The sequence below is a fragment of the Halichoeres trimaculatus genome, unplaced genomic scaffold (assembly GCF_033239565.1).
Source record: "Halichoeres trimaculatus isolate MK-OKI-2021-1 unplaced genomic scaffold, fHalTri1.1 fHalTri1_scaffold_16, whole genome shotgun sequence".
NCBI lineage: Eukaryota > Metazoa > Chordata > Actinopteri > Labriformes > Labridae > Halichoeres > Halichoeres trimaculatus.
The window spans coordinates 22328656-22346542 of NW_027437194.1; the positions used below are offsets into that span (position 1 = coordinate 22328656).

Genomic DNA, 17887 nt, shown 5'->3' on the forward strand with positions numbered 1-17887 from the left:
GGCTTGACTGCCTGTGATTGGTTTTGAATGGAGAGGGACTCACAGCAGTACCAAGCAGCATAGGGACAGCCCTGTGTTCCCACAGCCCAGTGCTCCAGTATTTCAAGGAAATTTTCAAAACTAGATTGAAAAATCACATTTTCCTCCAATCTAAGCCCTAACCCACAAGATTTTTAAAAGCACTTTATAGAAAATTAATGAATAAATAAGTTATTTTATTCCAATCAGCAGCAGCAGACAATCATGCAAGAAACAATAAAATAGGCTGATTCATCTGAAGCAGAGCTTGTAGATGGTGAACCCTTGTTTTTGTCTCCTGAAGTCAGACAAACAAAAAACTGATTTTGGAAGACAGATCTTAGGACTGTGGGAATTGTGAAGACATAAGGCCTAATTTTGAAAAAAGAAAAAGAGATTTGCTTTGGAAGTCTGTTTTAGGAACAGAACTTTTATTATACAGTCTATAGACAGTACCCCCTGCTCTTTGATAGGAGTAAGATCAATATGTGCTTCCATGACAGAGCCTCCAAACTCTTTGTTGCTAAAGGCGTCTGAAATATGGTTCAATAAAGCCACAAATTGACCAATCAGCTCTCCTCAATTATCCATCTGCAGGATTTCTCCTCCTTTTGACATTGTTTTTTAAGAAAGTAGGTTTCTCGTTCAGCTGGAGCTTTCATTTTTATCTTCTCTATCATCAACTCGTCCGTATTTCATAGTTCTGGTCCTCTGAGAGGAAGACTGAAATGTTGAAGTACGGTTAGTAAAATAAACACGACTCTGAACAAACCCGCAGACATTTGGCTGAGGTTGTCCCTTGTCACTGATCCTGATCCTGATCTTCATGGACAGGATCTAAAGGCTCAGCCAGAGGACGGAGAATATTGGCTCCATCAGACGGTGACCTCCAGCTTTGTTTTCTTTACGAGGTCGTGAGGAGTTCAATATGAGACTGAGGGGATGAGAGGAAGGAAAACTCATATGTTTGATTCACTGGTCCACGTCTTCACTTCTCGTGGTCTTCAGGGAGAGTTGTGAATGAGGAGACATCTGGAGGGAGTCTGTACCCCTCTGAGTCTTGTTGAGGTGGTTTGAGCTTTGTCTTTGTAAGTTTAACGCCAATAACTCTGCTATTATCATTCACAAAAACCAACCTGTGAGGGATGAAGCTAAATAGAGTTTACTGCTCATCAGAGAAATTAGTTTGACACGCTGAATATGAACAATAACATCCGTCTGATGGAGACCCCAGGATAATCCCAGGAACAGACTGAAGAGATTATAACCTCATCTGGATTAGAGCTCACAGGGAGACCCTCAGTGGATCTGGATCACCTCAGGAGGAAGAAGAGGATGTCCTGGTTTCACATGTTCCCACTGAAGCAGCCTCTGATAATGGATGGATGGATTATTTAATCTGGTGTTGGCTCCGTGAGCCTGACTGATGCTTATTTTATGAAGCGTAAGCACTCTCTCCGTGTTCTCCCCAAACATGAAACATGAATATGAAACGTTGGAAAAGTCAGAGCGCTCTGAAGAAGAGAGACTCAGAGCGTCACAGAAACACAGGACGGTGACGCAATCTGTCAGAGTCCTCCTCCCTGCAGCGCTAACACACGCTCTTACACAATGTGTGTTCAGCAGTGTGCTGATGTGACCAACATGTGTGTGTGTGTGAATGTGTGTGTGTGAGTGTGGCCCTGCAGCTCTTAGTCAGCCCACACAGACTCATGGAGCTAAAAACACCGTAGTTTCCTCTTACCTCACGTCACTTTGTGATGCTTCTCTCTGGACCGCTGAGTGTTTGTGACATTTCCTCTCTTCATCTGTGGGAGGATCCAGTGTGTGTGTGCGTGTGTGTGCGCATGTGTGTGTGAAGATGTCATTTTGCAGTAGCGTTAAAGCTGGTTTGTTTAAGGTCACCATAACAGAGGACCTACTTTACCACACTCGCCTGCAGCTGAGGAACAGACAGTGGGAGGAAGAGGAGTTGAAAGAGCAAATATTAAACAACACAACAATACACACTTCAAACTTTCAAACACTCCTGAGACAAACCTCAAACAAACCTGAGACCAAGAAATGTAGAGGAAAATAGTACAAAGTTTACTCCAAATGAAAGTTCCCCATCCTCTGTACTCATGTAAAAGAATCAGAAACATTTTATTCATCCCAGGGGACATTCAATCTATACAGTTTCCCTTACAATTAGTAAAGTAAGAATATCACAAAAGAAACATAAAGTACAGCTAAATGAGGAATAAATACTGACTAGATATTAAATAAGTAAAATCAAGAGTAGTTGTAATAATCTCTGAACTTTAAACCTAGACAGCCTGAAGCTGTGGATGGTTACAGTCAATATCCTGATACAGCCATATCTCCATGGGACTCACCATACTGCATTCCCCAAACTTGTCCTGTTAGCTCCTCCATCTCATTTAGCCGAGATTTCACGTTTTCCATAGTAAGAGAAGAGAAACTTGTATTCCCTCTCCTAAAGCCTCCATCATTTCGCTCCAGCTCTCTTCCCTCCTAGTTTTTGCCTCCTCTGCATCCCCATCCAGAGTTCTGCAGGAATCTCTGGATGTTTAGACGATGAGCTGGCTTCAGAGCGACCAGCTGGGCACGGTGTGAACATAGCATCAACAACAAAAACAGCAAAGGGAGTTTAAGGTTTAAAAACAGACAATGCATTTGTTTTTCAAAAAAAAAATTCTATCACCTTGAGTTATTTAAAATGGTTTGCACTATGAAGTAATATGGTTGAAAAATCCCAAAACATAACAAAACAGTATTTTATTTTTTCTAAATCAGGAATTTGGCCCCGTTTACACGACAGCATTTCATCTGAAAACGCTGCAACGCAGTGAAAAAAAATCTGCACGGAAACCCTGATGGATTGAAAACGCTGTAGTAAGCATGCCAGGCCTGTAGTCGGCGCTATAACTGTCTTGTCCAGAAGCTGCTTTTGGGAGATCTCCACCAAAGTTGAGCTGAGCCGGTCATCTGGTGTATTGTGGACAATTAATTGCAAAAGTGGAGCAACTGATGCACATTTTGTATGAAGACAGTCAGCAGATTGAGCAGCACAAGCACAACACGGTAGTTCACGACGATCGTAACAATGGTGGTGTTGTATGCGCTCATGAGGAGCAGAGTGTGACGTCAGCGTTTCCACTGAAAATGCCGGCTTACTGTCCACACGGCAGCGTTGCTGGCAGGCCATTTTCAAAAGTTTGCGTTTTAGGTCGGCTGAAACGCCATTTCCGTGTCAGCGGGAGGCTGAAACGCAACAATTGCGTTTCAGCCTAAAACCTTTGTCTATAAACGGTCCCCTAGAGCCAAGCCTCTGTGTGAATTACTGTTTACAGTGAAACTGAGACCCACCAAGAAAAAGCGAACAGACGTCTCTTGTCCACTGTTGATCTAAACAGCACTTCTTAAACTGCTGATTAAACTAGAAAGAAAAGAGGAAAGTATTGGCTAATTCAATTCTTATAAACCTTTTTATAGTTTAATGTTTGCATTGAAACTAAGACCTACCAGAAACATGTGAACAGGTCTAACCATGGGGATTTAATTTAAAGGAAATGAAATTTATCAGCAGTCATTTCTGGAAGAGTGCAACATCCTTCACATTCAATATGAAAGTTAATGGACTTAAAAAAAGAAAGTCTCTGCTCTTTTTTTATTCAGTTCTTGCTTCGACATGGAAGTATAATGATACTGTAGTATAACATTAAATGTTCAAACATGGAATAATTAATGTCTCTGAAGTTTAAGTTTATGAGTAAGAAGACAAAGTGAAGCCTCTTCAGTTTCATATTTACTATGAAACTGAGACTTTCTAGAAACACATGATCACATTTATCTGTGTGAGATGTAACGACCCAAAAGTGGTGCAAGTTTTTATCTTGCAGACCCAGTTTAGGGGGGTGTTACTTTCTGATCTGAAAGAGTCTCCTCTGGACTGAACTCAAACAGAACAGAAGAAGAAGTCTCTGCTCTTTGAGCCCATCATGCTGTTGTTTTTCCACTCTCTGTTATGTCACTCCACAGGTCTCACCGTAGACTCTGTCATGAGTGGAGAGGTCTTTATGCCCTTAGAGCTATCTTTAGGTTTGCATTGATTGTCTGTGTTGAGTGTTTAGTTGGAAACGCTCTCTGCAGGAGGATTTGTTTTCCCCCAGGGGCAGTCTGTGGGATTTCTGGAGGTGTTTTGCTGTTCTCAAGGGGAGCCAAGATGTGCAAACACAAACTCACGACGATCCATGTCAGTGTTATTGTAAACACAGGAGGGTCACAGACACCCCAAAGCTAAATCAATTCAACCTCCCAGAGACACAAAAACCTGCTCCAAATGTCAGGACAATCCATGATACAGACCCAGAGAAATTTCAGTTTAGACTGAAGAGGAGAAGAGACTGGCTGATGGACTGATTTATGTCTGAAGCATCTGTTTTTTGTCTTGATTTGTAAGTAGGCTCAGACATTAGGATCAGATTATTCAGCCCTGGTGTGAGAGCTCGGTGTGCATCATTTCATGCCTTCATATCACTCCGTCTGCAATTGATGAGAAAACAACTGTTGGTGCAGAGATGAACACAGCTCGTCATCGTTTGGTCGTTAACACTCAGTTCACCCTGTGAATTATGGAGCGGATGAACACACACGTGCACACACACACACACACACACACACACACACACACACACACACACACACACACACACACACACACACACACACACACACACACACAGTAACATGTAAGTACCTCGTTCAGTGGAGCTCGTTTCGCTGTGCAGTCAGCTGGAGCTGTAAAAGGAGTGTAAATCAGCTTCATGTGACGACACGTGTCCTTGGTTTGGCCTTCTCATGTGGTGCTTACAGAGACCCTCGTCAGCCCCCATCATGGACACACAGAGGAAGCTGCCTGAAGCACCATTTTACATAATACACTGTATATAATAGAAACACCATATGTCATTACTCCGTCCCATCTATCACTGAGGTTTGAGATATTCCTGCTGGTTCACTTCCTTTAAAAAGCATTTCTAATATTCTGCTCCTGCCAAGAATATAAACCTGTTAGATTTAATATTAGCAGTTCCTGTTGCTAAAACATCTTTACATTATTTTGTTGGGATTTTTTCTCCAGATAGTAATGTTTTTTTTTTTTTTTTTTTATCTTTCTTTGCATAACAGGTGCTTTATTGCTTGTTTTTTTTTTTATATTTTTCTTTCCTCCAAGTGGTTGATTCTCTGCCGGGCGTCTCTGATTCTCCCTGAAGCATCATGCAGCTGGAAGTAAATTATTTGGCATCCTAAGGTAGTTCCTTTACTTGATTTAAAAAGTCCATTTCCAATTTCAGACCTTGAACCTTATAATTTCTTTCAAGCATCAACTTCCAATTGCTCCAGCTCCTCCTTGGTGATTTGTTCAGCTTCCATGGTGTCTTCTGTTACCTTTGTCTCGAGCGCCCTCTCCTTTGTTTTTTTTTTACTTTAATTTGTGTAATTGTGCCTGAACACAGGTTCATTCCCCAAGAAAGAGTCTGCCCCCTTCTGTGCATCGCTCTTTGTTTCAGTTAAAGCCCTATGAACACGACAATGTTTCATCTGAAAACGCTAAAATGCAGCAAAAACGCAGTGAAAAAAATCTGTGTTGACACGGAAACGCTGAGGGACTGACAACGCTGTAGTAAGCATGCCAGGCCTGCAGGTGGTGCTATAACTGTGAATTGGGGAATACTAAGTGCAAAAGTGGAGCAGTAGATGCACATTTTGTATGAAGACAGTCAGCAGATTCAGCAGATTGAGCAGGACAAGCACAACACGGTAGTTTGCGACGATCGTAACAACGGTACTGTTGTCCTGTTGTATGCACTCCAGCGAGTGCATACAACAGGACAACAGGACGGAGTGCGACGCCATCGTTTCCACTGAAAACGCCGGCTCACTGTTAACACAACAATGGTGTCGGCAGCGTTTCAGAAAAATCCCACTCTGGAGGCCGTTTTCAAAAGTTTGCGTTTTGGGTCAGCTGAAACACTGTTTCCGTCTAAACGCGAGGCTGAAATGCAACAAAACGTTTGCGTTTTAACGTACAACCGTTGTTGTGTAAACAGTCACACATCAGTCACACATGCTGCCAAAGAGAAGCCATTAAAATAGATCTTGATAAAACAGGACGAGACAAAAAAAAAGACAAGACTGGACTAAAATGTGTGATGTTAACACAAAGAAGAGACATGACACAGAACCCTTTGTAGAAAAAATAGAGTAATAAATGACTCACAGTAGAAAGATCGATGGCAAACACCCTTTTAGATCAAATTTCACAAGTTTAGGAAATGAGAAGACTCTGAAGTGTCTACCTGGATAACAGCTGCAAATCTTTTATAGATTGATACAAAGTTAATTAATTGCTGAATAATTTGAGTATGAAGGAATAATTTTGGTAATTTAAAGAAAAAGTGGCCAACATTTTTTCCAGACACTTAAATTACAAAATTTGCCGCTACAACGGAGAACACCTTTTAAAAAAAAGAAAGAAAGAAAAAAAAAAAAAATATATATATATATATATATATATATATATATATATATATATATATATATATATATATATATATATATATATATATATATTTATATTTAGCCTGTTTTTCTTGTGTTACTTATTGATGTCTAAGATTATATCCACAGTGACATCTTCTGAAACTCCAAAGCTCCTGTGAGGATCTTGTTGATTATGGCGCCCCCTGTGGATAAAGGCTGTATAGCCCCTTTGATGTGTCCTGCACATGTGTGTGAGTAGCGTGTACAACAACAACAACAACATGGCATCTTTCTTTGAAACCCCAAGTTAGCAGAATCAGGCATTAAAATAACTTTCTATAAATCTGTCTCTATGCTGATGATGTTGTTGTGTTACGTACTGCTGGAGCTCATTCTGTCTGACTATTGTCCCCATCTTTTTCTTTAATTTCGACTCTAATAAGCTCAGCTGTCTGCTCAAACTGAGGCCTCTCTGCAGAGCTTCACATGAGGCTGAGTGAGGGCTCAGGAGGTGGAGGAGAGTTAATTGATATGCTGTCATGTGTGGGCAGTTTGTGTCCTCTTCTCTGGATGACTTTCACACAGAAGTGTCATGTCCTGCTGCTGCAGGGCTCATTGATCTGCTGTGAGGCAGCGACGGCTCTGATCAATACACGATTCATGACGCCTGAGTGTGTGTGTGTGCATGTGAGAGAAGAAGCACTGACCCTGACTGTAATCCTAACATGACTCATCAGTTATACTGTGGAGCGCGTGCTGACCTTTAACTTTGGATGTTTGGCAGAAAACAAAGAAGTTTTTCTTTGGGTGTGCTGAACCAAGAATAATGATGGTCGTTCAGAGCTGGAGATTCTTTTACACTCTCTGGTAACATTTGTGAGCCAGGAGAGCAGTTTCTGGTGCAAAAGTGCATAAGAAAATAGATGATGACAGCTTGTCCATCATTCTCCAGTTCAGCCAGTCTCCACCTCCACAGGGTCCAGGACTGAGCTTCTTCAGCAGTCTGTTCAGTCTCTGTCTCCTGGATCCTGTTTGCTCACAGCAGGTCAAGCACTTCCAATGTGGTGTTGGTGTCTGATGTTAGCTCCATTAGCCATGTCTGTGAATAGCATGATGCTACTCTGCCTTCTGGTATTCCCTCTGTTGCTGGGCTCATCCATCTTATTGGAGATAGATCTTACGTTCCCAGTAACAATGGATGGAAGGACAGGTCCATGTCGTCACTTCTGAGCTCACACCTGAGAACCAGCACGTCGTCCTCACCTCCTTCTCCTCACCTTGTGGGGGAACATCAGGTCTTGCACCAGTTAGCATTGACATGCTGCTAACAGCTGATTTCATAAATAATGCAGCCATGGTTACATGTAGTATCTTGCAACAAACACAGGAGCAAAAATAGTAAAATTATTACTAAAGACAAAACCAGTTTGGTGTCCACGACCAACAAGCCAGCCATACAAAGTAAAGATCCACTCCAAATACAAAGATGATGAAGAAGAGATAAAAAAAACAACAAGAAAACACGCAAGGAAGAGAGAGCTGCAACAGGTTGGCACCCAGCAACTTAGCAACTATTCCCATTCTGTCCTAACAGAGGATTTCAGCTGCTCAGCTCAGTTTATTAACTGGACTTTTCTACTACAGAGCCATGCTGTTGTAATCCTTGCAGAATGTGGTTTGTCATTGTGTCTCTGAAATCTGTGAGCTCTTTGTCTGGATGGCAGCATGTGTCGCTCTTAGACTTGTAGATATTTTCCAGCATCAATGGAGCCATCACAGATGTCTAACCTGTTTACTGGTTTGGTTGACTCTGTCAAAAGTTTTTTTTAACGTGCTGCAGGTGTCTAGTTTAAGTTTTGCTGAATTTTCTGCATCAAGTTCTTTTGATCAACATTTTTTGAAGTTTCCAAGATTTTTATACTGCAAAAAACTGAAATCTTATCAAGTGTTTTGTCTTATTTTCAGTAGAAAATGTCTTTTTAATCTAAATATGAGCCACACTCAACTGACCAGTCTAGAAAAAGGTCTTGTTTCAATTTGTTATAAGACTTAAGTGAGGTCTGATTTGCTTGTAACAAGTCAAAAAAATCTGCCAATGGAACAAGAGAAAAGTTACTTGTATTGAGATATTCTAGATTCAAGTGAATTTTTAAGCAATTTTTTCTGATTCCATTAGCAGATTATTTGACTTGTTAAAAGATATTCAGACCTCATTTTTGTCTTTAAACAACTTCAAACAAGACATTTTTCTGGACTAGTCAGGTGAATGTGGCTCATTTTCAGAGGGATCAAGTTACTAAGTAGAAATACTTCGTTGCCTTACTTAAGTAAAAATTTAGGGTATTTAAACTTCACTTGAGTAATTATTTTTTTAGTTGACTTTAAACTTCTACTCCTTACATTTTCAGGCAAATATCTGTAAGTTCTACTCTGCATGTTTTGAAAAAATGTTTTCCTTCCAGCTTGTCATCGTTCAAAAAACACACACCAAAAAATGTGAAAACCTTTCCTAAAAACACTGAAATTGTGCTACTTTTTACTGAAAATAAGACAAAAACACTTGATAAGTATCAGTTTTTTGCAGTGTTGTAATTGGGGTTTGAAATTGTTTGCTATCTCTTATACTTTCTCTTCCACGTTCCCAAAAGAAACCCGTGTTACGTCTTACTTTTGTTTTATATGTTATTTAGACAGCCTGATCTCGCAGCTTAGTGTCGAGATAAAAACAAGTAAGTGTGTGTGCGTTTTTAGCCTAAACGTGTTTATTTATCAGAATGTAACTCTTGTTCTTAGTCTTTCAGTGCTGTTTGTTAACTTTCCTTTCTTAGTATATGACCAGTTTGTATGGTACAGGCTGTATCTGCAGTGATGTGATGCATGATGACAGTATGTGACTGCGTGTGTGTGAATCTGTGTCATCGTGTGTGTGTGTGTGTGTTTGTTGACTCACGGGCTGAATGTGTCTGCCATTTTAGAACATTTCCTTTCTGACCCCACCTTTCTCTTTCCCCGTGATCCCTTCAAGGCAGGAGCACACACACAAACACACACTCAGAACTGTACATACACACACACAAACACAAACACGGCACACACACACACTCACTGACATCATCAGCATCAATCTGTCAGCTCATGGTTTCGTCCACGATGAGAACAACCTCCTGACATTTACATACGTAAGAGCCCGGACACTTCCAGAGACGGATGACGGATGAAGGATGCTGAGCAGTTTAGTGAGTGAGGCATTAAAACATTCTGACTGAGCACACACACACACACACGCACACACACACACACACACACACACACACACACACACACACACACACACACACACACACACACACACACACACACACACACACACACACACACACACTGATCCTCTGTGATGATTAATGCTTGGACACAGCTTCAGCCTGCAGATTATAAAGTCAGTAGCTCTGGCCGGTAAAAGTCTGATTCATTGATCATTTCCTGGTTTGGCACCTCTTAAACTCCTTAAAGAGCTCTTCTCACTCACACAATGAAATGTGCTTACTAAGGACTGAATATTCTCCGTGTATTATTCAAATTTTCCTCCATGCCGTCCTTGGGTTTTTGCAGCATCAGTCAATCAGGGAGGTGTCATTTTCCTGAGCAGCGGGTGGGACCAGAGGGGAGAAGCCGAGGTCACGCCCTCCCTCTGGACGGCGCTCCTGTGAGCAGATAATGAGCGAGCTTCTCTCTGCCTCTGCAGTGAGAAATGTCTGCAGGCTCACACATTCAGACCACACTTCAATAACACATTACAGCTAACAGTTCTCCCACAGTCAGCTTCAATTAACGCCTGATTCCTAAGCATCTGCAGCAGTCACGCCGTGTCTGCGCGCTCGGGCACGAGCAGCAGATGTTTGAGAAGCACCAGAGGCTCTGCAGCAGTAGGTGGGGTACATCTGAGACATAAATCAGGGCTAATCACATTAGCTCCTCTCAGACCTTTTAAAAAGAGTGCTGCTGCAGACATGGCGCTCCGACAGGCCGATGGACTATAAAACCTGTGTCTCACAGGAGAGTACGACACGGAGCTGCCTCTGCTGCTTGATGCTGGAGGCTGAGTGTCTCACAGACTTCAGTTTAAACTCTGAACCATTCATCACACATCAGATACCTACAGTCTGTAGTTTCTTTTAGTTCTTAGACAACTTAACAGAAAACACAAACAGTAAAGGTCCAAAATATGAAGATACATGTTTTTTCTACATCACCACATTATATTCCTCTGTTGTACTCTCCTTTTCATCTTCTACTTCTTTTCCCTGCAAGAAAGGTCTTTCCAACTCTAAAACTCCCAGGCTCTCTTGTAACTCTGACACTAGTAACTTTGATGTCTCTGTAGACCACTCAAGGCCTCCAATAAGATGAGCAACACCCATCCTGAGGCCTTTACCTTGTTTGAACTGCCATCAAATGACTCTGACAACGAGAATGAAAATGACAACATCAAACACCTAGGAGATCAAAACCAGAACAAACCTGTCAAGGAAAAGAAAACTCCCATCAAATTTGAAACTTGCAGACTGATTATTTTTGTGATGTGTCCAGAAACACTAAAGAAGCCTCCATCCATCCATCCATCCATCCATTGTTCCAGCTCTAGGCCATGACAAACAAGAGGAGACATACGGTTGGACAACGCACTCAGAAAGCGCAGACCTCTGCCAAGCATATTGTGATTGTCACCAACACTGTAGTCCTACTTTAATGTTATACTCCCTTTCAGCAGACTGTCTGCTACAATTTGGTGTTAGTTGCAGGTTTGTACGATAATTTGTTTCCTGACAGTGTTGAAAATTATGATGACCCAGAACACATTTCATATTCAAGATCTTAGTATCCAGAATATTGTCAGGATCTGGATCATACTTTTACATCTGTCAGAAATTATGGTGACCTTGTCTTGTATTGTTTTGCAAAGCAATCTGACTATTTATGGTGGAGTTATATACACTTAAGGTGAAAACAGCCCTATCTCACAATGATAAAGAATCCTGGATCTGGATTCAGACGGTGAGCCGGATCACCTCCAAAATTTAATCACTTCTTCCTTATCCCATTTTGAACATTTCCTAAAAAAATTTTTCAACATCAATTTTTGAGTAATGTTGTTCACAGACAAACTCTCCCAAAAACATAACCTACTTGGCGAAGGTAACTGTAAATTCAAACAGATTCAAACTCGGACTAAGGCAACTGAATTAACAATGGCAATAACAAACACAGTCCAGGCCACTTGAGAGATATAATCTATCCATCTCTCCATCGAGTCTTGGGTCTGCCCCGGGGTCTCCTCCCAGAGGCCTGAAACACCTCCCCAGGGAGGCCTGTAAGAAGCCTGTATTTCTATTTTTACATTGAAGTCGTTCAGGATCTGAAGCAGAAATTAGTGCTTCTCTGTTGCCTCTGCATAGTTTGAAGGGTTTTATGTACCTCTGTCCTTATCTCACACACACCTACAGACACAGCTTTAACACAGCTGCAGACCACCGGGGTGTCCATACTGATCCTGTTCTTGTCTTAGGCTCCAACATTGGACACACAGTCCTGAACCAGGTGGCAGAAAGAGGTCTGGAGGAACTTGATGAGTCTAAGGTGCAAGATTGTGTCGTATGAGCTGTAGTCTGATCCATGGAGGCTCCACCTCACATGTTACAGGACTTTAGGAGATCTATAGGAGTCCAGGTCTCAAGCATCCCTCCTCTCTCTTCTTTCAGCCTGTGCATCTGTGTGTGTATGTGTGTGTTTCCTGATGAAAAACCTGATCCTGGTGTCTGATGACAGTCAAATGCTTGTAAAAATGGTGGTTCGATCTCATCTGACAGGAATCAAAATTAAACCCAGAGAAATAATTTATCCTTGGTGGCTCTGTTTGCCTCTGTAGATAAAATCACTGGCTTCAAATTTACCCAAACTCGAAAATGTGTTTTGAACTTGTTTCCTGTTCACTAAAGATGAATCCATGTGTTACTAACTGGTGTGTTGTTGTGTGACTCTCTCTGCTATGAGCCCAAAATGTTTCTGCTTCAGTCTGCAGATTTTACTCTTTCACTTCTGCACCTTTGGACTTTTTTAGGCCTTTTGTCCGTGCTGTGTTAATCTGGATGTGTGTGTGTGTGTGTGTGTGTGTGTGTGTGTGTGTGTGTGTGTGTGTGTGTGTGTGTGTGTGTGTGTGTGTGTGTGTGTGTGTGTGTGTGTGTCCAGGGTTAGGAGGACGATGAACATGTCTGGCGGGCCCCCGGGGGAGGATCTCACAGATGAGGAGAAGGAGATCATCAACAGTGTGCTGGCCCGGGCGGCCATGATGGAGAGCACGGAGCAGCAGAGGATCGAGTGAGTACAAACCTCAGAGTCGTCAAGTCACTCTTAGGGTCTCTCAGGGTCTTTCTGGGTCTCTTAAGTCAGCCTCACACAGATGTCCACTGAGCTGGATGATAAACCTGAGCCCTGTGTGTGTCTGTGTGTGTGTCTGTGCTCACCTTCCTCACAGGCGTCTCTCCAACCGCCTGGATGACATCAGGAAGACAGCGTGCGGTGATGGACAGTCGCAGTGCCTGCTGTGTGGAGCCACGTTTGGACCGCAGGGGGTCTCAGCTGTTCTCTGTGTGCAGTGCAAAAACGTAGGTGCTCCATCCTCCCTGCACGGCACCAAACCAGAACAACACTCCTTCCTAGAGATCAGAAAGAACAGAGACTGACAGAGACAGACTCAAAGATGGAGGGAGATGGTTTTGACATTCTTTAAAATACAAAGAGCAAAAGTTTTGTGAAATCTGCACAGACACAGAAACAAAGATAAGATGTCGAGAGCTCAGTACGATAAAGATGATAAGAGTACTTCCATCCTCAACCAGTCAATAAAAAGAAATGGAATTGTTTTGTTTTTTTTGAAGTATTGATTTAGCATTCAGAAAATAAATGAAAAGATAAGGTTAAAATGGTTAAATCATTTTTTAAGAAGTCAGAAGAAGTCGACTTAAATCATCAAAAGTGATCCATTAACATTGACAAAATGAAATGCAAAAAAGTCAATAGTGACAAAAGCTTAAATGTCAAAAAAAAACCAATAATGATTGCCAAAAATAAAACTATCAGAAAGAATTAATAACAAAAATTTTGAGTGTAAAGGGAAAATAAGAGAAAATATTTTGACAAAAACATCATTTTTTACCCTTTTTTTTGTTACTTTTGCATTAGGATGTTTTGTCATAGACGTATCTTTATGTGAACCACTGCCATTAGAATGACAAAATAATGCAAAACATTATGGATAAGAATTCAGAATGAGTAAAAAAAAATATTTAAAAACAAAAAAAAAACAGTCACAGAAATAAACCGGTCATGAAAATCAGACTCTTGGTTTAATCTTAAAACTCTGTAAATATTAAACAACAACAACAAAAAAATTAAAAAGCAAAAAGAAATTACATGATTTTTTTTTTTTTTGATAAAGTAAAAAAAGAATTAATGATGATTTTAAGGATGTATTATAGGAGTAAAACAAAATAGAAAAAAATAAATCCTGACTGAAAAAAAAACAAAACAATGTGAGTGTCTTCCACAGAAGAGAAAAACCAACATTGGACAAAAGTTTGAACCAGAGAGTTTAAAATTGTAAGAAAAAAAAAAGTTAGAAAAAAAATTAGTCGGACACTGTTTATTATCCACAGAGAACTAACTCTGAATCTGATAATATGGTTTAAAGCTGAGAAATATGTGAAGAATATGTCAAACCTTAAGAGTTAAATCTGCTTTTTCATGTAAAACTCAAACCTCTGTCTTTATTGAGAGTCACAGAAAATAAATGTTGAAGAGGGGAAACTGTTTTCATGGTTTTTCTCATCTTTGAGTTTATTCCTCTGACTGGTTGCGGTCCTGATCCTGGTCCTCTCCTTGGAGATTAGTGTTTACAGTATTGTGTGGATGCTAAGTGGTGTCCTGTGGAGTGAGCAGGTCATGTGCTAACGTGTTGTGACGTGCGGCGTGTTCCTCTGCTCTTTACATCACTTTCTGCTTCCTGTTGCTCTCAGTCAGAGCTCGCAGAGGTTAAAGCCATCTGAACTGTAAAATACATGTGTGCACCACCGTCCATCAGCATCCACTAAATCTGTGCAGGATTATAACCCTGTGTGTGTGTGTGTGTGTGTGTGTGTGTGTGTGTGTGTGTGTGTGTGTGTGTGTGTGTGTGTGTGTGTGTGTGTGTGTGTGTGTGTGTGTGTGTGTTCCTTACAGCACATATGCAGCAAATGTGGGATTTCCAGCAACAGCAGGTCGTGTCCTGTGTGGCTCTGCAGAATCTGCCACGAGCATCTGGAGGTGAGGAGGAGGAGGAGGAGGAGGAAGAGGAGGAGAGAAGCAGAATCATGATGTCTAAATGGAACCATCATGTCTTTAATCTGACACACAGCTGCAGATTTTCCTCTGATTCAAACCATTTTCTGCCTTTTAGACTCACATTAAACTGCGTTTCACTGTGACCCAGAAAACCACCCTCCATCGACAGCCGTGGACGTAGAAAAATAAATAAGAAGCAGAGGTTTATTCTAACGCAGCTTTAACTTGAGACAGAGAAACATAAAACACACCGTTACACAACCCTGCTGTGATGAGGAGCTGAGTCTATGCAGGTCTCAGCCTCAGGGGGCCTGGAGGGTCTCAGGGGGCTCTGACTCTTTAAATAAATGCTCTCTCCTGTCAGTCACACACTGAAGAACTCCTCTGTGGGATGAAAATACACATTTCTGCTCCCTACAGGAGAGGAATAAGATCCCCTCCACTCCTCAGAGTAATCACTTTACCCTGCTCATAAAACATCAGTCAGCTGGACAGTCACACCGTCTCACAGACTGTGACCTGTGTTACTCCACACCTGAGGTTTAATGAAAACACTGTGTCCAACACTTTACAATTCTTAGTCTCTGAACCTCTGAGTCACACAAGACAAGCTGTGAATGACAGACATACTCATCATCACCTCACTGTAAGTGATCACTGATGAGCTGTTTTGGTTCAGCTATGATGTGTCATCATTTCAGATTCATCTCTGACCCTTTTAAAATGTTACCACATGACAGGAGCTCAGTGAATATCCACACGTACTGAACTTAAAGCATTTACTGAATTCTTTCAGACAATCCAAACTTTTATTGACAGCATGTTAGAAACATTTCCTCTAGATCAGGGGTCTGCAACCTTTACTGTCATAAGAGCCATTTTGCTTCAGCTCACCTGGATTTAAGTCATTCAGGAGCCAAAAAATCTACTTTATCTTTAAAATCAAGACAAAAAGTGTCTAGAATTCTGAAAATAGTGAAAAATAAAAATGAGTGAATAACTAAACAAGAAGTTTTTGTGTTTATAAAATTGAAACTGTGATGTCTTATTTTTTTTTAAATTTTTGATAAATTTGCAAATATTTTTTTTTAAAAGAACAATTTGCACAATTCAAAACACTTTAATGATTTACAAAATTTTTCAAAAATTTTGACATTAAAAAAAAAAGTTAAATAAAATTTTTTTTTTAAAAGCCAATATTTCACCAGTTTTCAAAAAATGTAATTTCCAAAATTTGCTACATTTGAAAAAAAAATTATATATTTTTTTCAAATGTAGCAAAGTCCTCAAAAATGTTTTTTTCCTAAATTATAAAAAGTTGAAAAATTCAAGTTCAAAAATTTGCAAAAACATTTTAAAAAATTGAAAGCTTTATTGCAAAAGGTGACGCATATTTCATTATACAAAATGCTAAAGTTATTTTATTTGGTGTCAATGTCTTTAATCATCTATACTCTTAGAAAAATAAAAATTCTATATTTGGAGCCGCTGCTTGAGGCTCCAGAGCCGCAGGTTGAAGACCCTTGCTCTAGATGTTTGTGGAGCAGATGTAAAAATGTAGAAAGTGTCCAAATTCTGAACTCATAGAAATATCATCACACAGATTTCTTTAGACAGGTGCACAGAAAAAGAATCACAAAGCCTCATGGTGGACCTGCTGCACAAGGGGGTCTGTGCCCCTGTCAAAAAAGTCTGGTTATGCCCCTGGGAGGAAATCTTGAATATCACGATAAACAATATGACACAGCCAAGGCAAAAGATGGAGAACTCTGAGGTTTGGACGTACAACTTTTGGACATTTCAGAGCAGGTGGTTGAGAAAATTCTTAAAAATCTTTAACTGTGAAAACAGAGTGAGAATGATCATAAAACAGTTTTTTAATCTGAAGTTTTAAAACTTTAGCTCCGTCAGCTCACTTTTTGGAGCTCTTAGTGGCAAATCCAAGTTTTACCGCTGCTATAGTTTTACAATGAAGGTGAATGTGACTGAATCTGAACACAGACACAGTCAAAGGATTAAAGTTAGACGGCAGAGATAGACGAGCTGACAGACAAATAACAGAAACTAAAGTATCTGCATTTGAGTACCATCACCCCCTGAGTCTTTGGTCAGTCTGACCTGAGAGGGGACAGGCAGGACCAGTTCTTCACAGAGCTGTCAGCAGCTGATCCTCTCTCTGCTCTCCTTCCTCTGGTTCAGGAAACAGTTTCACTTCAAAAAGACTAAAATCAGTCAGAGAGCAGTTTATCAGCATGCAGGAGTACAGTTTGTCTGAGAGGGGTCAAGGTGGTCTCTGTGCGCCCCTGCAGGTCCAGAAGCGTTCAGGAGCCTGGTTCTTCAAAGGGAGACAGCAACAGAGTCTGCCGGCCCCCCTCCCTCTGTCCAGACCTCCTCAGTCCAGCACTCAGAACGGTTCTGCCCCAGCAGGTTACAATGGATCCCAGGAACCTCAGACACAACACCAGGGTATGAGCAAGTGAAAAAGATGTTTGAAAGTGATGAACCGATTCATATCATGTTCTTTAAGGGTTTGATATTCAACACAAACAGTTAAATGTGTTTATAACAAGACTTCTGATCTGATGTTAGCATGAGTTACATTTTAAAATGTTTTCTTCAGTCATAGTCAACTTGATTTTTGATGTAAAATTACTTCTTTTATCTTATTGCCTTAATTATAACAACTTACACAGTAATCTTAGGAACCAAACTCAAATATTCAATAACATAACTTAAAATCCTTAAATATCCTTAAAACATTTGCAAAGCAAGCTCAGGCTAGATACCTGAAAACATTTCTTAGGAGTTAGATTTTAATGTGACTTCTTACCCCCATGACATCGCACTGTAAAGATTATTACAAATTATAAAGATCATAAAATATATTAAAAAAACTAGAATTCTGATGTTTTACGAATGATGATCCATGATCTTCAAATGAAGCTTC

At 40.6% G+C, this 17887-nt stretch overlaps 1 protein-coding gene across 3 annotated transcripts in view; it reads left to right on the top strand.

Annotated features, from left to right (window-relative positions):
• The window catches only part of rph3aa (rabphilin 3A homolog (mouse), a), a 38690-nt gene that overhangs the window by 12107 nt on the left and 8696 nt on the right, over positions 1-17887 (top strand). For all 3 annotated transcript variants that reach the window (XM_074690274.1, XM_074690273.1, XM_074690275.1), the window contains 4 exons: positions 12811-12939; positions 13097-13226; positions 14839-14922; positions 17250-17406. In XM_074690274.1, coding sequence (XP_074546375.1) covers positions 12824-12939; positions 13097-13226; positions 14839-14922; positions 17250-17406 — 487 coding nt within the window. In that variant the 5' untranslated portion in view covers positions 12811-12823. The remainder of the gene's footprint in view (positions 1-12810; positions 12940-13096; positions 13227-14838; positions 14923-17249; positions 17407-17887) is intronic.